Consider the following 26,698-nt stretch of genomic DNA (forward strand, 5'->3'; position numbering starts at 1 on the left):
CTGGATTTAACTATGAAGGTCAGGTATTTTGTGCTTAATCAAACGAAAATGTAAAAAATGGGGGACGGGTCACGTGACTTGACTTGAGCATGACTTAAGTCACAAATTTGAGGACTTAAGACTCACTTGATGCTGGTTTAAGACTCGGCTTGACTTAAACTTGAGGAAAAACCTTCAGTTTTACAGAATATTTTTATTTTCTCAAATATTAAGGAGTTAACGTCACAATTTGCTTTGAAACCTGGCAACTGAGATTTTACTTCTGAAATTTAAGTACATTTTATATCAGAAAATGACTTCTGAAACGTAAGTACAGTTACCTAATCAATATTACATATACATATATACATATATATAGACACAACAGCAACACAGTGAGAATTCTTTACAATGCCTGTTAAGCAACGTGCACATCATGGCAGTTTAATTTAAACGCATGCATATACGTAAATGAACATCTTTATACTTCCTTTATATGACTTTAGTAATGGTAAAAGGACAGAGGAGGAGTTTTTCAGTGTTTAGGGGAATCCAGTCCTTGGTGTCCATTTTTGACTGTGAGCAAAACATAAACCACACAAAACATTTGCATATTATACCCTTTGTTTGTAGATAAATATGTTTTTTTTTCATTTCATTTCATAAAATGTGCTCAGAACCTGTGCTGGTGGTGTTACTAACTGTCTGTAGCCACATTTCTCTAATCCCTGGTCAGCACAGAGTAAAAAATGAACAGAATGTGCAGGATTCACTACACAGTTTTAGACCTTGATCAGATCCTCGACTAACTCTGCCATCTGTCTCCTAAATCACCAGATAACTCTGCTAGTTTTTGTTAATTTTGTTTTCGGTGACACTTGACGTGCAGAGAACAGATGAAGACAGCGAGGATGCAGATTAGATTATTCAAACTTTATGTCTGTGCGTGATTGACAGCAAGAGCCTTTTACATAAGCATGGATCTGAGAGTTGAATGCGCTCTTGTTGCATTGTAATTAGAGCTGGGAATATAATCAGTGAAATAATATATACACAGCTCATGTGCGCTGATAAAAATCCGCAGCACGCACAGTCCCTGTGCTACACTTTGAGCCTTTGTGGAATCGCAGCATTCGTTGTCTTTTCAATTCAGTTCAATTGTGTGCCTTTCTTTTTGGTACTGTTGGGCTCAGACACTCACTTCACTTCTGCAGTCTCAAAACATGGCCAAGGTTTCGCTTCTGTGATCACTGAGTGAGTGTCCTTCTGCACTGGGGGCCAGCACCTTTTCACTTCCCTTTATTTTAAAGCAACTCAAGTATAAAACCTTCAGAAATGAAAAGCGCTTCACTGATCTGGAAGATGACGAAGATTTTTCTTTAAAATACGACTCTTAGTACAAGCTGAGTTAGCAGCATAGATCATGGAATGAAAGTTACATCAGAGATGTGACTCCAACAAACCCCAGTGTATTCAGTTCACACACACACACACACACACACACACATAAGGTCAAACTGTTTTTCACACCTGACTCCTTTCTGTCTGTGTGTGTGTGTGTGTGTGTGTGTGTGTGTGTGTGTGTGTGTGTGTGTTCATGCTCTCCTGCCTTCAGGGCAGTTCTGGGCTGCAGAGAAACACTTTGAGCTCACATCACTTCATATCACGTTGCCCTCACAAGCAGCCCGGACTCTTCACAGAGCGGGAGATGAAGGGATTTTTAAGAGCAACCTCACAACCTCCTGAATCTGAACTGGCGATGACCCACATTCTCTGATTTTGTCACAGAAATGAAACGGTTTGTTGTTGTTCTCACTTTGACAACGACACATTTGCATGAGAAGTGCTGATGTCATGGCCCGCTTAAGAATTAGATACCAAACAATATGCTAATAAGCCGAAGGGATATTATGATTTTAAAAGAATGATTACAGTGTACGCGTGTTATTATAGAAATTAAATCAACTGGTAAGACAATCAAACCGAAGCAGTGCACATTTGCTGACATAACAAAACATCCAAATCTGGCATGTGGTGCTACTCTAGTACCACTAATCGTCTCAGTCGTCTCTCTTGTACCTAGTGTGATTAAGATAAAAGAGCATTTGTGTCTGAATTATATCTACTGATAAGAGACAATAAGAGCCTAAAAATGGGAAAGCTCTGCTATAAGACGCTTCATCTGCGTGCACATTGAGTTTAATTCAACTACTGTGGCCGTTGCATGCTGGAAAAGGATGTAAAACATTATTTCACATCATCTCTCTCTCTCTCTCTCTCCACTCTTCTACTCTTCATGTGTTCATGTACTAGGTTTTTATGGATGGAGCCGCCATAAAAATAGCGGCTCAAGGTGGAGTTCTCCAGAAAGCTAGTGCATATAAAAATCTTCTTCTGACGCGACAAAAACAAACAGTTTTAAAGATTATAGTCTTACACAAATACGTATAGGTAGTTTGTTAAGTTTCACAAAAAAAATACAAATGTGCCACTTGTGTGTGACAAAAATATACAAAACAGGTATATAAATGTAAATAAATGTACCATATAAGATAAGCCTTCATTTAAATTAAATGCTGCAAGGAAAAAGTGACAATCAAAAGTGTAAAACACCAAAAATTGGCCCCATATTTTCTGAAATTCCCCCGAGGGACATTCAGAGACAGTCAAAGTTTCTGTGGTTTAAGAAAGTCTTGAAGCTAATGAGCATGAGAGAGATTTTTAATAATGCAAAGTTGGTCGTTTTACATCAGCAGCACAGAAGGTCCCCTGTATTATTATTATGCTGTAAAATGATTTTCACTTCCTTTGTTTTTCTTTGTTTTTGTGGTCATTGAAACCATACTTCACTTCACTGTGTGTATCTCACCTTGATTCACTCACAGATCTCGTCGCAGGGGTTGCTTTACCGCGATGTTCAATAACAGCCATGTGCATATAAAGATCAGTGAGGTAAAGTGGGACTAATTGCACATTAACATGTACCACTGACTTGGAACTAAGATGGAAAGCACATCTGAATAATTCAGCCTGGACTTAATGAAGAAAGTGGTGAGCAGACTCATCTGCACATATCAAGCATCCATATATGCAGAATCTCTGCCTTTTGCTTGCACGCACGCACACAGCAGCATGCATGGGCACTTAGCCCCAAAAACATTGTAGAGACACATTATTTTTCACTCCTGTAGATGAGATTATGAGTTAAGCATGTGACAGAAGCTCGTTCACTGACATTTTTCCATTTCACAGAATCTGTGACTGAGCCTCAGAACCTGTAGGAGTTTTGCAACACTGAACATATAAAAGTACATGAATGAATGTCTGTGTAGCGACAATAAAGCCTAAATGAAAACATCACTATGAAGCCGACACAAAAGTCATCTTCAAGTCATCTTTAAGTGTGTGCAGTTTATTGAAGAAAATGATCACGGACAAACTGTAACAGATGAAAATTAATATTATGATACAAAAAATTAAAACTAGCTTTTCAGCCGTGAACGTTGTGTGTGGTTTGCGTTGGTTTGGTTGAACTTTTAATTGCCTGCAGGTGTGAGTGTAACTCAGCTAACTGGCTGTTTGTCTCTTGTTCGCCTTGGCAGCCTGAGCAGGGTCCTTGCCACTCCTAATATTGGTGAATTTGCATTTTGAAGTCATCCATGAATTCCTCCATAAGCATCAGTGCATAAAGAAATAATTTTATTGCTTTCTTCTCCAAATTTGTGGACCTCCACTGAATAGATGGGGTTTATTAGGGGCAGTGACAAGGCAGAATTACTTTTCTCTCTCTCTTCTTTTTTGCAACTTAAATACTACAAACATGGGTAAATGACCAGGACAGGTGAATGATGAGGACAGGTGAATGATGAGGACAGGTGAATGCAGGGACAGGTGAATGCGAGGACAGGTGAATGATGAGGAAAGGGTGAATGACGAGGACAGGTGAATGATGAGGACAGGTGAATGACAGGTGAATGATGAGGACAGGTGAATGAGGACAGGTGAATGATGAATGGACAGGTGAATGATGAATGATGATGAATGTGAATGGAGGACAGGTGAATAATGAGGACAGGTGAATGAGGAGGACAGCTGAATTGGCGTTAATTAAGGTCCCTGAGTGAGTGAGTGAGTGAAGAAGTTAAAGCTTTTGTGACTTTGACCCATTTTGACTGATAAATTATGTGATTACATATTTTATTTTGTCAGCACTTTAATTTGTAAAAGTTTGCCTTTAATTAAAAACAATACATGTCAGATTTGTGTCCCCTTGTCCATTTTGCATGACACAAGAAAGAACCCCAACCTTGTTATTAAAGTAACGTTTACTCTAAGTACATTTTAAACAAGCTACTTTTTTAGTTTAACTTGAGCTGATTTTTAGACCAGTACTTTTATTAGTACTTTAATCAAATTTTTATCAAAATAGTGGTTCTTTTACTTGAGCAGAATATTTCAGTACTCATTCCACCTGTGTGGTGACGCACAGTAAAACAAAAACAGACAAGGCTAAGCTCCATTCTCCATTCTCAGGAATGATACAAACATATTTCAGTATATTTGACCCCTGACAGATTTTTCAGCCTCCCTGTTGAATTTCCACTTTCTCAGTATAAATTGAGGGACTCCAGAGAGAGAGAGGCGAGCAGCAGGAGGCAGAGCAGAAGAGCGTCAAAGACGAGACAGAGAGACACGGGGGGAAAATTGACAGATGAATCATCTTTGCTTTCAGCTTGAATTGAACATTTAGCCCCAGTGTGTATTGAGGTTGTTTGTGTCCGTATGTGCATCAGTGTGTGTGTGTGTGTCGTGCCAGTGTTAGAGGAGACTGCAGTGTTTGCCCTGTGACGAGGCTGTGCAGATTGGGGAGAAGTTAGAAGCCAGTTTGGATCTGCATAGCGTAGCACTGTGCACGTCACTTTGGATCTGAGTCGTCACATTTCACAGCCCTGGTGTTTCTGATGATGACGGGGGAAGGACGAGCATAGCAGAGTGTTCCTCTGTCCACTGAGACAAGCCAGAGTTCAATGACACGACACAAGGTCACGTCCATGACATGTCACATGAACAAACTGTTTATGAAAAATCATAGTGGCAGAAAATGTCACCTTCCCAAAAAGTGCTCTAAAAATATCATATATATATATATTAATATATATTTCTCCACTTTAAATGATTCAGTCTTCTAAAACTTCTAAAATACCTTTGGGATTTTAACCCTTTAAGGCCAGTATGTTTACACAACTCCGCTGTTTTTTATCAAAAAAAAAACAACAAAGAAAACTACAGAAATTTCCATAAAATACATTTCAAGGAGAATTTGATAATAATTATTATTAAACCCTGAAATGTGTCAATGATTGACAGAAACCGTGATGCATTGTTGTCAGATTTAAAAAACAACAACAACTGAAGTTTATTTGAAGAGACAAACACTGGAGTTGTGTAAACATACTGGTCTTTATAAGTCAATGTTTTCTCACGTATATTATAGTATTATTTTATATGTATTTTATTGACTAGAAGAGGGCAGATTTGATGTGAAAAGTTGTACTGTTTTTAGCGTGTAATGTCTATGCCACACCGCAAGGGGGAGTGTTGGTCCGGGTGAGCGCTGTTTTTTTTTGTTAAAACTGCGTGAAGCCCACGCGCGGTTCAAACATCCTGCAGCCTGAAGTCAATAACGTCTCCTGTCTCTACTTTTCCCCGCACTACACAGGTTAGTCGTGTGTTTAACTGTGTAACAGTATATACTGAGTTTGTTTCAAACCTTTATCTTGTTGACAATTGTGGTTCAAAATATGGGGAGTTTTTGGTGTGAGATTTGGTGGTTAGCTTGTAAACAGCAATGACGTTTGCTAACTGTCTGACTGTTTGTGTTGTCCCTGTGGCTTCTTGACAAGTACTTTCATAGTGTGTGTTTTACTGAGGTTCTGAGCAAAATTATTGGTTAAATTCATTCATATATTAATTACCTCATTAAGGTAATTTAATTTTGGAATTCTGTAAAGAAATGACAAGTATATTTTCATATTGTGAATGTTAAAAGCTAAAGAAGTTCAATTTGATTTGAGTCATTTGATGAGAAAATGTTAAGTATGTGACAGCAAGTGTGATTTGTAAAGAACAATTTAAATCAAGTTTAAGTTAAAAACAGAGCACAGTCTGCTGGCTGAACTCAACAGCTTCTCTTGTCTCTACTTTTTCCTTCGCTTGACATAATTTAAACACTCCTGTGTCCTGTACACGACGTCCCACGTCGTAATTACGTGTTCTCAAATGCTGCTTCATGCTGTAGTGGCAGAAAGTATTTTAAATATTTCAACTGAAGACGATCCTACAATCATAATCACGCTTGTTATGATCTGACATGCTTGTGTTTAGCTGAGCCTTCTTCACATTGTTTGTTTTGCACCTTTTTAAGTGACGGTCTATGAGATTTAAGTTGGAGGGTAAAATAAGTGAATGCAAATCTGCAGTATTTATAATGGATGTAGCAGTTACGAGTGCAAGAGTGGGAAGTGATGATGCAGTTCGATGAAAAAGAAAGCTCACAGCTGCTGGTGAGACCTCTGCCAGTGAATAAAGGGGATGAGTTGTAGTCAAGAGAGAAGAAAGATGGAGAGAAGTTGATCAAAGAGGCATATTGAAAAATGGAAGGGCAGAGGAGAGCAGTAGATGCTGTGATGACTATTCATATACCTTATGCAAATAAATAAATATAAGGTGAGGCAGCAAGCCTCTGTCTACTCACCATGCTGGTGATGATACACCACTGGCTCTGTTCTGCTGGTACCAGTGATCAAGGCTTGAGAGTGATAGATCTCTCCAGGACGGAGGCGATTGAAGCGCTGCTCCCTCTAAAATTGCATAAAATAAATGGTCAAATATGTATTGTTATATTTACATCTCATTTCTAAAAGCTCACTAGGACTCAGCTGTTTATCACAGATCATCTCACGGGATTTGCCTCTCGAAGGTTCCCAGAAGCTCAGCTTTAATTAATGTCTATGCGACTGCGCAGAATAGGCTTGTTTTTACTGTGGTGAGCGAGACTGCAATTGGAGAAATGGGGCAAAAAACGTCACTTCCAGGGAAGCTCAGCTTCTCTGGGAGTCAGTGGAGCAGTTGGCCTGATGTATAATGACTGGGGGAACTGTCTGAAAGGCGGAACCATTTTTAGATTGACATTGTTGTAGAAATATACACCGGAGCCGTTTCAGTTTGAGTCCCATGTGGAGTTTGCGAGTGAAATCTTGAAACAAATGGCAGCCCATTGTGTATTATTTGCTCTGTGTTACAGTTTCTCTGTTCTAGTTGTTTGAATTTGTGTATAAATAACTTCCTCCTGTTTCACAGACCAGAAACTGCCACTGTTCCTGGTGTTTTCAAACAAAATGACACACATAAACATTGGTGGACAGGTTTAGAGTGTATATTCTTCTTTTGTGAATTTCTTTTCAGTAAGTTACCATTTTGTTTGTCCAATTTCATAAGTCTGCTACACAACTTAGCAGTCAACATTATGTTTTCTTTATCATTGTCCTCACTGTGTGTAAAGCAAAGCTGTGAATGAATGAAACCAGCCCAGCTTGCTGAGAGCTAATGAAAAAAAAAAGATCAATTTAATCATCCGCCCGTTTTTGACATGGTGAAGCACTCCTGCAGTTATATGCATTGACTGCACATGTACAGTAGCTCAACACTACTCAACTACTGGCCAGTTGGTGGTGCCTTTTTTGTTTTGGGCCAAAAGAGACAACGATGGCGACAGTAACCATGGAAACTTGCTTGAGATTCTGTGAAGAGGCGCGAAGCGCTCCAAGAATGCAATGACATACAAATGAGGCAGAGAACTCCATGTCAGGAATGGCTGCTTCAAGAATGGCATGTGACATTTATCAATGAGCCGAATGTCGGACAGATTCAGGTCTTTCTTTAGTATGAATAGAACCATGGTCATGTATGTTCATGCAAAAATGTATGACCCTGAAGTTTTCATCTTTGCTTTAAGAACTATGGTGATGCATGCACTTCATCCACCAGCTGAAGACCAGACAGGGGCCAGTGAGGTTTCCTGCTCTGCCCAAAAATATCACAGAAACCCTGGAGATTTAATTAAGCTTCATTTCCCTCCTGCTGCTTTGTGCCGTGCTCCTTGTCCCTCTGTACAGCATCATATATTCCATCTCAGAGATGAAGCCTCATGTGGGAAAACATCCTGCTGAGTGTTGTTGTCAGAGACTGCGTGTTGTTGTGAAAAAGATCCAGCCTGCATGCATGAGCAAACTGAAGGGATGACATTACCAGTGTTGTGAAGACGAGTGTGAAGAAGTCAGTTAAACCTACTTCTCTTTGGCACATTTACAATCCTGGCTCCTTTCCAGGAACAAAGGAACTTTGTCTTTGCACCGCAGGAGAAAATATAAACTGGAGACAGTTATTAATTCCTTGCTAACATAAATTGCACCTGTCATCTGAGTGCATGGATTTAGTCACATCATTATGCATGTAGCTCTCAGAGACTCCCTTTAGCATTACAGACACAGAGCAAGAAGATATGAAGGAAACCAAAAATTACCTCAGTTCCTTTCGTCCCTTGTGGCCTCTTGGCTGCACTTTTCTCTTTAGTGCAAACTTTCCACCCAGTGTAATTTACAGTAAAGTGGTGACATTCCCCTGCTTCTGTTTTTCGGCCTGTTGTTGCCATCTCTGGCGTGGAACCAGACTGAATAATTGAACAGTGATCGAAACACTCAAGAAAAGTTTGGCTGCCAGAACGCTCAGGGCTGTGATACTCAACACAGATCTGCAGAAACGGTAAAAAAAAAAAGATATAAACTCATCCATATGTTCTCTCTCCTCACATTGCTGTGCTCTGAGGGAGGGAAGGGAGGGTATCTCACTGCAGGGCCTGTATGAACATATACAGTTTTTTGATTTCACAGTATACAGAAGTTGCAGGATCATGATGTCCTGTCAGGAGTTTTTGCAGTTGTTCGTTCACAGTACATCAGTGACCAGCAACAGGACTTGCACACAACATGATCTAAGTCATAGTAGTGTAGTGTTTACTTGCCGTCCTTTTTCTTTTTGCTCTCTGTGAACCCATGTGTGGAAAATCAACATTTATGAAGTGCTACCTTGCTATTAACCAATCAACGCAGTGTTTAATTTTGGTAATTGTCTTCTGTTCATCAGCCACCCACTTGATACTGTGTGCACAAGGTCCTCATTAGTCACCTACTGTATTATGCAGTTCAAAAAAATTCATTAACGCTTCCCTTTGGTTTGACAGACGGAATCACACATGATTGGATTTCTGAATCCATCTCTGAAAGCATCAGGTTGTGTTTGGGAAGCAGAAAACGTTCAGGTGGCGTTAGTTTCTGCTTGAGATATTCTGAACGCAACAATTTCCCACATTAAACTCAGACAAATGCAGCAATAGAGCTCCAGTAGCTGACATCACACAATCTAGTCATGTAGCTGTCAATGCTATTGTGGCATGAATCCTTGCTCGTTAAATCCATAGACTGATATATTGGGCAGCTCATCTCTTTTACTGGCTTGTATTCATACAAAGTGAAGATGGTGGGTAGCTAGTTCTGGGATGTCATCTGTCGGGGACCAACAAAAAAGAGAATTTATTTACCAGATTGGAGTGATGGGAACCCACAGGCAACTGATACTGCTTGTGTAATTATCACTTCATATCAGTCCGACACTTACTTGTATATAACTTGTATAGCTTGTTAATTGACCTGCTTTGATTGCAATGTTGACGCGTTCTCAGAAGAAGAATGAGGTTAAGTTCACCAGAAAGTTGACGATGTTGAGCTAGTGCAGGCGTGGAATAATGTTTCTAATGTTTCTCATGGGCATTATTGGGGTCAGATATATCCAGTCTGTCAATTTCTGCGACATATTGATCCACATCCGTGGATTTTCAGTGCATATTGAACTCTGATGCAGAAGCTGTTCAATCTGCCAAAATGGCAGTGAAAACAAACTGAATCACGTGACATGCAAAGCTGTTTTGTCTCAGAGATGCAAATAACCTTCAGCTCTCACCTCACGCTGTAGCTACACTCCCGCTGATGTCCTGATAAAGTCTAATATTGATGTGGCTCGCTAAGAGCTACAGAATGATAAAGTAATAGTCATAATTAATGCAGGTATCCATCAGGGCCATCATCTCAAGGTGTCGTAACGCATTATGACAAACCGGAGATGTGATGCATGAAACTGGGTCCCACTAAAGCTGAGCCAGGTTTAATTGGGACACAACTCCTTTTTCCTCAAAACTCCTGTGAATTTAAACCTCCAGTTAACCAGCAGCTTTACAACAAGGCTTCTCAGTTCAGGTCAAGTCCTTGTCTGTCATTTAATATACTGGCCATCCCCACCCTCCCCCCAAAAACACCACACCACTCACAACCAATTATTAATCTCTGGTGTTTTATGTGACATTCTGCTAATCTCAGCCCTTTGCTGCCGTTAAAAGGCCATATTTGGCACCAAGCACCCACTTGTCATGTACACTGCATCTCAAATTCCTTTTCCCCAAAGTGACAGTGTCTGTGGGGATTTGCGTTCAGCCACTATTTGCATGTTTGGCATTTGAATTAGTCTCTTTTGAAGAGAGTTTAATGTGAATGCAAAGTGAAGGGATGAGGGAGACGTCTGGAGAAGGTGCAGAGTTTTATCTGCCGCACACTTTTGTGTCCTCACAGCGAATTGGGGAAGGTTTGAATAGGCGGGTTTTTTTTCCCCCCATTAAGTATCTTATTCGATTAAACCCTCTGTCATGTCTTCCCTGGGAGATACACACCGACTTCAAAGGTATTGGTTGAAACAGCCTTAATAGGGTTCTTTTCTTAGGCCTCAATCCTTTTAAGTGCTGGTTGAGCTGTCATACAAAGCACATACACACACAGTACAGCTTCTTCCGGCTCATTTTTAATGTGTGTTCATTCAATTTAACAATAATTCAGCATAATAGCTTTCAGGTGTCAGTGTAATTCAGGTTTGATAGAGGAGACTGATGGGTTTGGATGGAGCTTTGTGTTATTGAAGTCACCAGCAAATGTCTGCCAATTCATTTACCATGAATTCATATACCATTTACCTCTGTTAAAGGTCCAGTGTGGAAATATTGTGGCATCTAATGGTGAGATTGCAGACTGAGCAGGAAGCCACATTGGCGCTCACATACCAGAAATTATGGAAACACTGTTTTCCAACTGTCTACTGTTATACCCTCTGTCTTCTTCATTGGTTTATGCATCAGGTTTATGTTGGCAGAGCTGTTCTTTATTTTAGAAATGGTCTCCCTCTGCAGAAACCAAAATACAGGCTGCTACGGTAACATGGTGGCACAAGATTGCAGCTGCTGTAAAGCAAGGTTAATGTACATTTTAAAGGCTTTTTATAAGGCTATGAAAACCAAGCAACTTTGATTTAAAACCCATTATACACTATTATTCAAACATTCATATGGGTTTTAGATTACATTTCTGCCAATAAATCCACATTAATGTTGCGTGCACTATATTTTTACATGATTGTTGGGTTAATAAAGTGGCGTAAAATATCAATGCATGTTTCCCAAACTTCCTTAATGTCCAAATGTAGTTTTTTCCACAAATCAAAGATATCATGTTTACTGATAGCCAGGTGGAAGTAAAGCACAAAATGTGCATTGATTCAAGGAGCTGTCATGAGAACAGAAGACTCAAACCGGTTAATCATTTATCAGTTAGTGATTAATATAGCAGCTGATTGAATGTGTTCATTCATCTCTATCCTTCAGAAGTAATTGTATGCAATTTTCCTTGTATAAATCAGTGTTTTCAACAGTACATCATGAAGTATTACTTCAGTGATATACTGTACAGTGATGCACGTTTGAGGAAAGGTTGTGCGCTGAGTGACTTTATTTGATCACTTTATGTTTTAAGGGAAGCTCAGATTACTCATGTGTACTTATGTTGAGTTGTGTGATGTAGTGGGCGATTTAATCATTTTTCAACACAGTAATAATGCAAGCTTTGAGTATGGGCGAGTCATCTCTTGCAGGACTAGTTTCAGTGAATTTCACAGTTGTTTACTCAGAATTGCAAGTGACTGAATAAATCTTGTCCCTCCGGCCACCCTGTAGCTGTAACGGTAAAAAAACAACAACTTTGACACACGATTATGTTTTCAGTCCTGTCTTAGCAGCATATAAACATTTCTCTGGAATCATTTTTGTTTCTGGATAGTTTCATTGACGACCACAGCTCACGCAAACTGAGAATCAATCATGCGGGGATCGATATTTTAATGAATATAGATGTTGTGCTCCAGAGAATTTATGATGCGTGTAAGGATGTTATTGTTTTGATGTGCCGCATCACACCACAGATGATTAATATAATGGTGCAGTGCATGACGGTAGACCTGTTACAATATGTAGGTTTCCTGTGGGATGATTGAGGACTTTATACTCTGGTGTCCAATGAGTTGAGGCCATTTATAGATTATTTTCATAGTCAATCACACTGTTGATTATTTTCTCATTTAACTGATGAGTTGTTTTGTTTATAAGATGCTGAAAATGGTGTGATATGTGGATTAGTGTTTCCCAAATGTCCTCAATTTTAGATATTATTGAGTTTGCATTTTAGGCCACCCGGTTGGTGATGTGCTGAGCTCCCTTGGCTCTGCAACAAGAAGACCCGGAATTGCGAACTGGTCGGAACAAGGGTCTTTCTGTATGACATTTGCATGTTCTCCGGGTTCTCCAGTTTTCTCCCACAGTCTAAAAACATGCAGATTTGGGGATTAGGCAAATTGGACACTCTAAATTGAACATAGGTGGGAGAGTGGATGGTTTATTGTCTCTGTATGTGGGCCCTGTGATGGACTGGCCAGCTGTCCAGGGTGTGACCCCGCCCATCGCCCTATGTCAGCTGGGATTGGCACACATGTGGAGGATAAAGCGGTAGGAGATGGATGGATGGAGTTTGCATTTTTCTCAAGCTGAAATCATGCAAACCAGTCACCCAAGTTTGAGATTAATTAAGTCATTGATTATTAATTGATTATTGACAAAAATCTGCAGCTCATGAAGTTTTTTGCAGTACTTATTTACCCAAATGTCATTGTTCACTTTAAATGCAGACAGGGAGTGACTTAATTAATTAAGAGTTTGGCCAAGAAGCTCAGTGTGCCTCACATTTTATGATACACAAGGTCATTCAAATATTCAAATTGTTATTATTGTAATTGTAATTGGATATAATACACCCTCTATGAACAATTCAAGCATGTTAAAGGAAATCTCTTTCTTCAGGTTATGGCTGTTGTTCTCATTTTACACCTACTATATGTTATACTTTAATTTCCAGGCTATCATGTAATATGGCCCAAACTCCATTTAAAAAAGCGTAAACTCCTCTCACTACCATCCTACCAGATCTCCTTCAGTACTTTTGAGCAGGTGCTAAAAGAGTCGAGGAAATAATTTATTTCTCTGCATGTGGGTGACTAAGCAGCCGCAGGAGGTGAAATATTGTAATGCATTAAATCACTGGTAGCCTAAGGGTGGGACATTGTGAGTATAAAGGAAGTGTGTGAGTACATTGGGCTGTCTGTGTGTTCAGGTGTGTGTGTGTGTACATACTGTGGGTATTTTAATATATGTAGCTACTGGAGTCCAGGGTTTAATTAAAAGACAGATTTAGGCCTCTGCAACATCACGCTGGTCTTCTCCTTGCACACAAACATGCACACATGCACACTCTGCAGGAACAGGGTCGTCCTTAGAGGATTTATAAATCACAGCCTGAATACCTCACAAACAAACTGGGTGCTAGGGAAGAAAAATGTGAGGAAAGCGGTCGCTCCTAGTGATTTGAGTATAAAAAAAAACAAAAAAACACCAACATTGGAAAGGAAATGCAGTGCAGGTTTAAAATCATGAAGCTGGAATAACGTGGTGAGGAATGTGAGAGTGAAATGTAGTGGAAATGAATGTAGTGAGGAAAGGTGAGTGGGGCACAAGCATTACACAACAGTTATTTATCCCCAGATACAAGTTGATGTCTGAAACCTAATATAAGAGAAGTTTCTCTCTGCATTTGGAAAATATTCCATGCCTGTGATATTAATTTATTCCTTTTGTTCTTAATTTACACCTTTTTTTAAATAAATAAAAGCAATATGTATGTGATCAAAACAAAAGCAGAATAAATTGCACATAAATAATAGTTGTATAAAGATAAATTGAAATTCAGGACTGAAGGATATTTTGGGAATTGATTTTTCAAACGTAATTAAACATTCAAAGGATTATGCTTTTCATTTGATGGGTTTATACTTTTTTTTTGGTCTTAAATGCACTTCTCACATTTAACTAGTGGTGAAAACCACTAGTTTTTCAAAGTGGTTTTGAGTGCTTAAAAGGAATCAATTAAAAAAAAAAGTTTTGTTTTCTTGAATAATGGCAGTGGAAAATGGGAGGTTAATGCTGTAAAGTAGAGCTGAAACAATGTATCGATCAATCGATTACTAAATTAATCGACAACTATTATTATACTGATAATCGATTAATCTGTGAAACTTTTTTCATGATTAAAACAAGATTTCTGATCTTTTAAGCTTCTTAATTTCTTTGGGCTGGATAACAAAGAAATCACTAAAAGTTAATCATTTTGGTTCGTGTACAAAACAAGACATTTGAGAACATCGTCATTTCCAGGTTTGGCGAACACAATCAACATTTTTTAAGATATTCTGACATTTTATGGACCAATCGATGAATCAAGAAAATAATCAACAGATTGTTCGATTATGAAAATAATCGTTAGTTGCAGCTCTACTGTAAAGTTGTTCAGTCACTGCTGCAAAGTGCAGATTTGTTTCCACAGATGAGGCTGCCCTGCCTTTACTCTCTCACTCCGTCCCTCATCCTCTTTCCTCATCACGTCCGTCTACTTCACAAGATCATTTTTTTAGGTTTCTCATTAGTATGTAGAGCAGTGAAATGTACAAATGGCACACTTCTCTTTTCCAGAAGTATGAAAGTTAAATATTCATGACTTCCAAGAGCTATTTTTGAGTGAGAACCATGGAATTTCCGCGATGTCTGACCTTTTTCAGTACGGTTGAACTCTTTTTGAACCTGTTGACTCTTTGATCAAGAACAGGCAGTCAGTCAAAACGGCAGATCTCACCTCTCCTGTCCTTTTCAAGTCTCTCTCTTTTTCATTGTTCCTCTGGTGATCGAAAAAGATTTTGTCCCAGAGCTGCAGAAGAACAGACGGTGAATGAAAAGTGAAATAGCTTTACATTTTTGAGCTGTACATGAAAGGATTTAGATTGTATGGGAAGTTTCCTCTTTGAATTGTAACCCGCCTCCTGGAATGCTTACGTTATCTCCAACCCTTCATTTCTCGCATTTCTCTTTTTATTTGCTGCCACTGTCTCGTCCTTATCCTCTGTCGGTTTTAATTTGAAATTTAGCCTTACTTCTTGTAAATACTGCCACATCATCTTTATTAAGCCTGACAGAAGCCAACAGCATTTTGTGGAAGGCCCACTACTACCTCTCTCTGTGTGTGAGTCCTGGTGTCTGTCAGAGCCTTGCTTCAATGATATCTGGGATGAAAACTTCAGCTTTGCTTTTTTTTTTTGGCCATACCTGATGCACGTAATTAATTAATTCAGTGATATATTTAAAAAAGTTAGTTTGTTTTCAGTACCTTGTTATTTCACTTAAATACTTTAACAGATGAGTATGACACAAAAGACATTTATTTTGGGCCGTAAATTTGTATTTACGGTGTATATATATATGCACAACTTCTACTTCTACTAGCAGTCTTGTGACATCAGAGATGGTCATCTGTGTAGCTTGGTTGTACTGAATGATTACTTGCGTTTGTCTCCCTATCATATTGCAACAGTCTGGCTATTCTCCTCCGATGTGTGAAGTTAAAAAGGTATTTTACCCATTCTCTCTGAACTGTAGACGTGGTTGAACATGAAAATCCCAGAAGATCAGCACTTTCTCACCATGCAACATTCAAGGTCACTCCTCCACTCTGACACTCTGTTTGAACACCAGCTGTCATCTTCCCCATGTTTACATACCTAAATGCATGGAGTTCCTGATGTGTGATTGTTTTGATTCGATAAAAAAATGCTTAACATTTATTCTCAATCCCTTTTATCTCCATCAAATAACCATCCATCATTTAGGTCCTTTAAAAAAATGCTCGGCTGCGGTGTATTTATACTCTCAACACTGGTGGTTGATTTGTTTTAATCGTTGTCAGATTTTGCTCAACAATCAAATGAAACATTGCGTTCCCTTTGTGTATTTAGTGTCTGGTAAATGAGAGGATGATCTCACAGTGCGGGTTTAATCATCCACGTAAGTGCTTATACCTTTACCTCATGTGTTTTCCCGGGCCTTTAAACTATTCTCATCAACTTTTCATAAAGCTTTAATTAAATGTGCAGTATCTCATTCCAAGTGAAATAAACAGAGACTATTGTTAGGCTGCATAAAAAAGTAATGTTTGTGGTAATCCTTTTTTCTCCCTCCACTGAGACTAGATCAAAGAGGACAGAGAATAGGAGCTTTATGTTTGGAGTAACAGTCCAAAACATGTTCATCAAAGCCCCAGTCTGCACCCCCCCCGCCCCTTAGACTCTGTCTCATGTGGATGAATGTGTTAATATGCTGGCATGTACATGATGTGTTGTGTATCTTGGGTGATTGTGTAGCCTCAGTGCTCCTCACAGTGCGTCGGTGGCTTATTTATTAAAAGGATTCATTTATTCAGATGAGGCATCTGGAGCAGCCCGGGGGCTTGTTTAAGTCATGAAATAAAAGCCTCGTCTTGATTCATCCCCTTCCCCAAGAAACACCTCACACGCACAGTAAAACATCTGCATCGAAATCTCTGAAGCTCAAAAGTAGGAAATAAACACCCAGAATGTTTGTTTTGTCGTTAAGTTTTCTTGAGATTTAGTACGTCTCTGTTTTGCAAACTGGATTATACTATTTTGCGGAATATAAAATAAAGAGCACCTCTTGGTTTGTGCAAATAATAAATAAAGTTTTCTTTTCACATCTCTGCTGATGTCATCGTAAACAATAGAAGTAAAGAAATTAATCTTCATTTAATCCATGCACAAGGTCAATCTAACACTGTTTTTCTAAGCTTATATTCTAGCTATTATACAACATGGCACACAGTAGTTGTTGATCCACTGCTGCCTTCATCAGCACGTTGCAATATTTTTTTGCTTAACTTGAGGTTTTGGAATCCTTCATTCTGATTTACTTTAGTCACACACTGGCAGCACTTGACCAGCAGCTCATATGTTCTCATGAGCTACAAATGCTTATTTTGCTGCAGGAGAGCGAACAGTTACCAAACTTGCGTTCGGATTTAGTTCAGGTTTTTCTGTCAGAAAGTTTTAGTGATAACTTGGTAAAACCTGCTTTTGGAAACTGATTTCTCTAGTAGAATTAGAGCCATGTTGGTTTGGATTCTCTTACTCAGTTGTTCTGGAAAAACACTCAACAAATTGGACTTTAAATAAGAAATAAACCTCTTTTTTTACCGTATATAAATGCACTACATTTTTTTTTGTTGGTGTGCCTGCCATGCTGCCCTCTGCCAAATGTAAGGGTTCATGGGGGAGGGTAGCGCCGCTTGTTGTGATGCCAGGTCATGATTCTCTATGGATGACAGACTAAATCTTGTGCGAGGTCACAGCTGATGTGACATGTGCCAGCTGGGCTGTGAGTGCTTTAGATATTCTATGCCTTTACGCCAAGGTGCCAACATAACCTGCCACTAAGCTGTACCAGAGCCTGGGATTTACTCCAGGCTTCTGCACACACAACCACGTGGATTAAGTGAATGAGGTGTGGGCTCCTGGAAATAAAGTTGTCAACCCGTTCTCATCAAATGATAATACATCACGTGAAGTCTACAGGTTAGAGGGGTCAGGGGGAGAAACAGCTGGATTAGACATCTGGATTCAACTCCATAGCCTCAAGACGTGAATCCATGCCTCCTCCCCCTCTTTGCCAGGAAGCCTTTAATCTCCGGCCTTCGTCTTTCGTGCAACCTTGTATCGTGGTTGAGTAAGCACGTCCGTGCTCCATCCTATGTGTGCAATCAAGTGGAGGTTCTCAAAAGTGCATGTGAATACTCTTGTTTTGACAGGTGCTTGAATCTGGGATTAGAGTGCGGATGATAGTTGCATTAATCAGAGGATTCATCCTCGGCTGCTTCTCTCATCCCTCTGACTAAATATACTGTGCTGAGCTTTGCAGGCCAGGGCGGGATGCAGGGATGTGGAGAGTGACTGAGATGGTGTGAATGTGGTTTCCAAGCTTGTCAAATTGAGGCTTATTACCAAAGGGATAGACATGCTAGGTCATTCACTCTCTGTGTGTATGTGTGTCTGCCGTGATTTGGATGTGTGGCTCAGTTGAGAGTGATGACTGTGTGAAGTTTGTTTTATCTTCGAGTGCCACTCTCTTAGGGCCAGTCTGCACTATCTAATGCACTAAATCAAGAGGCAGATGGCTCTCTCCATCTCTCCATCTCACTTAATGTTTTCATCCACTCCTTCAACTCGGGTCACCTCTATTTCCCCACAACATACCACGCATGTATGCATGCATGTGTGTGTGTATGTGTGTGTGTGCGCGCGCGCAAGAGCAGTGGCGTGTTCATGTTACAGTCTAATTGAGATGACATTTTGCTCTCCAAATTAAATTATTCAGCCCCTTTTATTCATTTGTCCTCCTGTTCCTTTTGTTCCCCCGTCCACCAAACTGCCTCTCTCTGTGGGCCAAAATCCTTCGCTCATAAAAGCAGTGACCCCAAAAATAGAAAAACCATAACTTGGGTTTTTTTTATTCGAGAGCTTTGAGAGGTGGCTGAAACTCATTCTGCGAGCTGTGACCTTCAGTGTAGGTCATGGAGTAATGGCAATACCGCTGGAAGGAATCCTCCAGTTGTGACCTGAGGTTGAGAGCAAATGGTGAGCTTTGTTGAGTACTCTACAAATTAATCACAAAGGTGCAAATTTAAAGGCACAGAAAGACCTTTTAGAAGGAGAGCCTGCAACTTTTGGTCTTTTCAATCTAATAAAAACATATATTTATCCCGTAGAAGAGTTTTCTCACCCTTTTATGCTGTATTTTATAGACGTTAATGTCTCCGTTTTCGTGCGCGTGTTATGGAGCTGTGGTAACATTGACCTCGAGGATGAAGTAAATGTGTCTGTTAAACTGGTAGGTGTGAAAGGGGGAGGTTGAACTACTCCATCTCTCTCGCTGTCTTTTCTCCTGCTTGGCTTTCATCCCGACGCACTCATGCATCAGGTGTGGAACAAAACAAGTCACATGCAGTGTCTAGGTCAGAGGTTTTTATGTGTACCTTTTTATCAGTTGTTTTTTAAATAACATCAGCTAACCCAAAAGGGCACCAGACCAGATCTGAGTCTTGATCCCACATTAGCTATGTTTACATGTGCAAATTTTCTTCAATCTCATTAAAAACACTGATTACAAACTCCAACTTTCCTGCTTACATGGATGTAAATATAAGTGATCTAATCCAGCATGAAGCGTTTAATCAGAATAAACCATTGTGACATGTGCAGAGTTGTCAGATTGTCCACTAATAGTAGAAGTAAAAGAAATGTCGGGTCAAAGTTGAAAGGTTTTTCATGTCTTTAGTTCTAATTCCTGATATTGCACCCACTGCTCAGTGCTGACATGAACTATCTTGAGTTCACCACACAGAAATTAGATGTTATCATTTGCTTCTTTAATTGCCCGTAGATGTATATATTTTTTGCTGTAGTCATTTTACTACATCTCCTGTTTTTGCTTTGTCTGTTAATTTTTGCAAAATTGTAAACATGGACATGTTTATACGTGCACTGAAGGGACATGCATAGTGAAACTATGTCCTAATAAAACAAATTATATTAAGAAAGAAAAAGAAACTTCACATCCTACTCGGATATTTCTCTTCTGCTCGTCCCCTCGCTGTACACCATCGATTTCATTCCCCTCCTCTCTCCCGTCTGTGACTTTAATTTCTGTTTTTTTTCCTTCTGAAAATTAACCTATTTTGTGTTCTTCAAACAATACTTTTGTTTCTTCGGCTCAGCAGTTCACACCGCTCCTCTGCTCGATAAAAGGAGGACAGGGTTGGAGGCCATTTACATAAATCCTAGCACATTTAATTCACTGCCTTACAATATGGAGCTTATTTGAAGTCTCTAATCAGAAAACTGTACTGGCTGCAGACCAGTGTTTGTGCTCCTGCTATGTTTCTATCCATTTCCAACAACATGTAGGGCATAAGGAAAAGCTAAAAAGCCCAAAACGTGCCGATCCGTGCTGGAACTGGGTTGTGGAAAAGCACCATAATAGGACTCAACAATCCCTCTGTATTCAGATTAACATATTTCCAGTTTTATTTTGATTAGGCTTTTATTCCCATTGCTCCGTCTTATGTCTTATGTCTTATACTGCTGGAGAAATGTTTGACACCTGGGAATTTCAAGAGCACTGTTGAAAGCAAGCGATGAACACATGAGTTGTTATGGGATGTCGTGTTGGAGGATTGTTCTGTTTTTCACTCTCTTTGCCTGCGGCCTAATTTGTATTTGCACATGTGGGCTGAGTGAACAGTATGTGGGTGTTGACATTTGAATGTGTGATGAGTAGAATGAAGTCATGTCGGGTGGTAATAAGGTATCCTGCGTTTTTGAAAATAGGAGCCGTCTCCATGTCATTAGTGTCATGAAAGTTCCTGCTGTGCAATGTGCACATGCATAACAACCAGCTCAAGAGTGTTTATGCGGCAACACGACGGTTTGGTTGAAGAAGCTTTGATATTGATTGCGGCACCTTTTTGTAAACAATTTAAATTTGTCAAACAACCTGCCAAATAAGAGTTTTATCACCTGGAGGGGCAATTAGAAGAAACAGACAATCAGTTTGCAGTCAAGTTCTATATTATTTTTTATTAAATGTTAATGTTGCTGATGTTTCAACAGAAAACTGAAATTCAGTACATTTATTTCATAGTGCATTAGTAGCGTTCCTACAGGAGATGCTGCTTGAAAGAAAAACATAATATCCGGTACACTTCACATGAATAGACCAAATAAATAAATAAAATGAAAACCCATCTTCCGGGAAATGGTAGAGGAATAATAGGAGTCTCCATTGTCATTAAAAATTTGGGGAAGCGGTTGCATTTTAAACATTTAGGGAATGAGTAATTGCTCTGTCACACTGGACCCAAATTGGTTTTGTTGCAATGTGCTGACCAACCGCCAACAAGCACCCAAAAACAGTTGTATGTCACACATTTTCAGACGTTACCAAGTATAGATCATCTTCCTCGCTCATTTTCTGAGTTTTAATATTTCTACGGGATTTGCATCGTGGCATTTGTGCATCTTGTGTCGCCCTCTATGACCAATGCAATGTATGTAACCTCACGGGTTGAAGCATTTTCACACATTCTCACTCGAGTGAATGCACAGCAATGCTTTGACAAGCGGAACACATGAACCAACACTGGAACACATGAACGCCTTCATCAAGGAAGTCCTGACCCAGATCTATAACCCTGCATCTTTCATAAAAAGGCCTTATGTTAGAGCTGCTATATAAAACGACCTCAGCCACAGTCACCGTTTGGGTCACAACACAATTGAGTGTAGTTGTGAATTTAAAATTACTTTCAATATATACCACTTTGGGGATATACTGGGATGCGGTGTCTACTCCATTCTGAAACAGGAGGACTGTTTTTTTATTAGTGCAATTTGTCACTTTTCTTTCCCGAATGGTGTAGATCTGGGATCCAATTAAATCATGATCATAGATTTTACACTCCCCAAAAATACCATTCCTTTACTCTCGTGTATTTCTGAGTTTCTTTTGATCAACCAGTGAGGATTTCACAAATAGTGATGATGTTATTACTTCAGAAGACTGAAAAAGAGGCTCACTCTCTTTAGAATAGTCAGTGAAAAGAGCTGCAGCATTTCCAAATCTGTTTCTACGATCATGATGATGATGATGTGCGTCTGACTGACAGAGTGGGGCTGAATCTCCTCTGTTGTTGTAAACAAACATTAGTTCACAGCAAAGGCATGCAGCACTGTGGCTCTGAATCTGTTGCCAGCTCCTGAGAGTGTTGTTTTGGTTATTTAAAAGAGAGTCAGTGACGACAGATTATGGATGCTTAGAAGAAAGAGATGGAATATTAAATTGTACAAATCTGAATAATGTGTGTAATCTGTGGCCATTTTTTTCTGGCTTGTGCCTTTACAAATAATCAGCAGTGGAGCGTCTTCAATGAAGCTCTCTATGCAAATTAATTACAGCTGGACTCAAGATTACATGGTAGCATGAAAATTAAGACTAATTACAATACTAAGACATGATCTATGAATAGAACATTTCAATGCAAGTCCAAACGAACTTGAATTAAACATCCCCTTTATTAACTTTAATGTTTCTGTTAATTAATTGTTAGGTTAATAAATGTAAAAAAGGTTTATAAAATACACTTGGAGAGCCAATTTACTGCTTTATATAAATCCTTTAACGGTATGATATAATTTCACTTTATCTGCAATCTTGTACGGACAAGTAATCAAGCGAAAAATCATCCTTATTATCTACTCGTGATCTAAAAAGCCAGCCCTGGTTCTTTTATCTTGTAGTGACGGTTGCATGTACCACTGTGTTCAGTGTTGAGTGGGTCATTTTAGGGTTCAGCGCTTTTTAATTGTATAATCTCGTCCCGAGCCACCTCAGATTAGCTGCTATACTCAAGCTCAGGGACTTGAAATGACAGTGTTTGACCTGCGTGACCACAGTGGGGTTAAGCTTCATCACACAGCAGCACGCAGCTGTGCCTCAGGGAAACGCGGAAGCTCTCAGAGATGATGGGAGAAGTTCAGCAGCTACCAGTGTCCGGACACCAGTGCTAATCACGTCACTCTACTTTAAATGTCGACATGACGTCTCGACCTTCAGAGCATCGCACTGAGTGTATTAAACCGCTTTTGTCTTCACTTTTGATGATAAACATACTCATTATTTCTGCAGCCTAGCAGTGTTTTTGTGCGCGCGTGCATGCGTGCGTGCGTGCGTGTGTGTGCATGTGCATGTGTGTCACCATAGCCTGAGTTATGAGTGTGCCTCAGAGTCTGGCTCTGCCTTAAACCAGAGAATGTGCATGTGTTGGAGCTGTCCCTCTTAATCCTTCCAGCAAATAAAGGGAGGCTTACTCAGTCTGGTGCACAAACACACACACACACACACACACACACACACACACCGGATGCCCACACTCCACACGCATGTGTGGCACATACAGTACTCTCTCTGCCTTTTCATATCTCTCTTTCTCCCCTCCATCTGGCTGCTGCTTCAGCCATCCATTATTCCAATGTTCCAACTTTTCTGGAGCCTTTATGCTTCATCCTTCTGTCTCTCATCCTCCCTGCCCTCTCGTTCTTGCCTTCTCTTGGAGCCTCATGCGCACAATCCCTCCGTCTCTTCTTTACAAAGCCAGGCAGGGTTTGGAAACTGGCTTGACAGCACAAGGATTACCCCCACACCCACAGCTATTACCCCCAACTTTCTTGAGTGGGGCACAGAAAGTGCTAGTGTCCCATAATGAGAGAGCCGCTGAGCTTTTGAAGAATTATGATTAGTGATGACATACTGTACTCTCTCCCTCTCTGTGCAGCACAGGCGACCGTTGTCGGTGTCGGAAAGAGAGAGCGTTATGTGGCCCTACACTAAGGACGGTATGTTCTTGGTGATGAAGCTGATCAACCGTATTCATTCATGACATCTTTTAAGAGTTGGCTGGTCGTGTGTGGTTCTTGTTTCTGTCATGGTTACAGTTCAGTTTGGGACAGAACGGTACGGTTTGGAATGATAAGGCCCTCGATCAGGCTTGCGTTCCGTCTGAGAAGAGTACCTTTACTTGGTAGGTGGGGTGTGCGCTGTGCCCGATGGCTGCGTAGCTTAACAACACAACAGACAACGGAGGACCTGCTCGGTTTGTGGCTGTTTGTCTCAACAAGACATCAAGCTTTGTGTAAGAATAGACTGCGGGCGCTGAAGAAACACCTGTCAAAAGAGAGTGGCGCTTTTCTGTCGCCCAATCATCTGACTGTCATGGGTCTACAATACTGTACCATTACTCTGGTATCCTAAGGGAAGGATACTGAAAAATTGAATGGTTGGGGAGGGTTATTTTGGTACTAAAGGAACCGTACCGATCCACTCGGGGCAAACGCACCATTATCAACTTCATCTGTGGTCCGTCATTTCTTTAACTCTCTTATGACAGTCATGATAATCAGGCCGCCTGGATTTATTTTGATTTTATGGCTGTAGAATTGTCAAATGTTCAATGAGTGAGTGCTTCTGCCCCTTTTTTCCAAGATACTGTAACTGGCAGTGATTAAACCGTTTAGGAGTTATGGAAACTGAGAAGCTGACGTCCCAACCTTGTGACAACGGTCGTTCCGCAGACGTCCTGAGGGCTACCGTAATGATGTGAAGTGTATTTCTCTGCTTTCCAGTATCCTCCACATGTGGGTCGCGGTGGGTGCTGTGCCCGTCTCACCTGACATAGGGCGAAAGGCGGGGTCACACCCTGGACACATCGCCAGTCCGTAGCTTTTGTATTTTCTAGGTTTCACAAACTACGAGTTTGTCTACGAGTTACTTTAATGAGAAGTATGCAACGGCAACGGTTAGCTCTCACTACGTTTATGTCATGTTACAACTACAAACCTGTTCATATCACACTCCGAACACCTTTAAACCTCTCATGTTGTTTTAAAGATGCAGCTAATTACAAAGCAAACTACCCTAACCCAAACCCTACCATGTAAAAACATGGCTACAATTCCTGATAACATTAGAGCGGTCACTTTTTACCCAAAACGTCCAATCAAATGTATTTGGACTGTCACTCCTCACAGCCTCGTACTCACAGGACTACATTTCCTTTGCAGAAATAAGATCAAAGCAGGTTCACGTTTAAATAAATGAGAGCTTGAGGTAAGTATACTACCTCATTCAGAGGACTTGTTTGAAAGTAGGGTGATGCTGTCTTACACTCTCTGCAGTGGCTGGGGGCCATTTCATTACGTCACCAAAAATGTTATCACTGAATTTCAGTTTAAAACTGTTCCGCTGTGCCTTATTTTCGAGTGCTGACTTTGCACTCGAAATAACGACTGTGTGTAACCTGCAGAAAGGAGAAAGTAATGAGCTGTGTTATGATTTAATTGTACAAGCGAGACCATCTGGAACCTGTCGATACTCACCAAACTCCAAATTGCACCTTCTTAATAATTGACTTCATGTCATATCAACAGTATATCAGAAGTTTGGTGTATTTGATAGCATGAACCCCAATTCTCACCCGGAACTGTCTGAACTGTGAGAAAGTCTGGGCTCATTCCATGAAGTGACAAGACTCTCACTAAAGACACGCACTGAAAATGCAAAAACTGCGTATCAGCACAATGGTGTGCAGAAGGTGTCTGTGTTAATGAAGCATAAGGAAGTGACATGTGGAGAAATCCTGCGAACGGTGTTCCTGCCTCGTCCTTGTAATTTACGTCCGTCAGATTTTTATACACGCGATTAAGCTGTCAGAAAGTAGCTGCTAATGTCTTTGCCCAGAGTAACGTGCACATGAACAAAAACTTCACTGTGGGATGTGTTCACGTGAGACGAGGCAGGGAGAAGCCATTTGACCCTCATTTACCAAGATGTGATTTAATCCAGCATAAATCTGGGCACAGAAGCCATCATGCAACAAGGTGTATGTGTGGATTTTGTGAAAATGTTTGAATCTATATGTCCAATTATTATTACGTGTGTATGAGAATGGAGAAAAGTCATAAAAAGTAAAATCTTCACAAATCTGGAAATACCCTAACATCAAATGGTTACATAAATTGACTGTTTATAAACTTAAAATTAACTATAAAATAAATAAATAAATGTATATATAGTTTTGGAATTACATCACTGAAACCTACAGCTTAAAATAAAGTCACAAACATACTCTGACCGCAAAGCATCTGAAAGTAAATGCAAATTCAATGTTGGCACATCAAGAAAAACATTATTCCAATGTTCAGTGAACGCCGTGCATAATGCAAACCACTAAGCGGTAGTTCATAAGTGTAAATGAATCCAAAAGAAATAGGCTTTTTGACGTTTCATTTGTGGTCACGTCTCTGTGCGCTCGCTGCTGTGTACAGTGAGCGGCGCACCACATCAGAGAAGCGGAGAGAGCTACAAGATCGAGAAAGCCTGTGTGATCTTAATCCCACTCGTGTTCTCGATCCTGTCAACCAAAAAGCACTGGTCATTGTTTGGTCATCTCTCTCGAACACTGTTGAGGATCAAGAAGCTTTAACAAGTGACAGTTTTTTTATAAATGATTCAGCTTATCTGTGCTTTTCCAAACACTCCCCATCTATTTTGTATCGCACATACTGTATATATACACGCGTTTGTGCCAGAGCCTCTCTAATACTCGCTTAGCTATTTCAGTTTAGTCACAGCTCGGGTTACATATTGTAATGCTTCATTCAGATGTTTGAGAGTTTTACC

General features: G+C 40.1%; 1 protein-coding gene across 2 annotated transcripts in view; it reads right to left on the bottom strand.

Annotated features, from left to right (window-relative positions):
- zgc:171482 (zinc finger protein) overlaps nt 1-26,698 on the bottom strand; it is a 93,375-nt gene that overhangs the window by 443 nt on the left and 66,234 nt on the right. Inside the window, exon 7 of one of the 2 annotated variants that reach the window (XM_044046100.1) lies at nt 6,734-6,839. In XM_044046100.1, coding sequence (XP_043902035.1) covers nt 6,782-6,839 — 58 coding nt within the window. In that variant the 3' untranslated portion in view covers nt 6,734-6,781. Of the gene's footprint in view, nt 1-26; nt 556-6,733; nt 6,840-26,698 lie in introns of those variants that run through there. The other variant, XM_044046101.1, reaches the window with a different exon arrangement.

This window comes from Solea senegalensis, linkage group LG15, assembly GCF_019176455.1.
Source record: "Solea senegalensis isolate Sse05_10M linkage group LG15, IFAPA_SoseM_1, whole genome shotgun sequence".
Taxonomy (NCBI): Eukaryota; Metazoa; Chordata; class Actinopteri; order Pleuronectiformes; family Soleidae; genus Solea; species Solea senegalensis.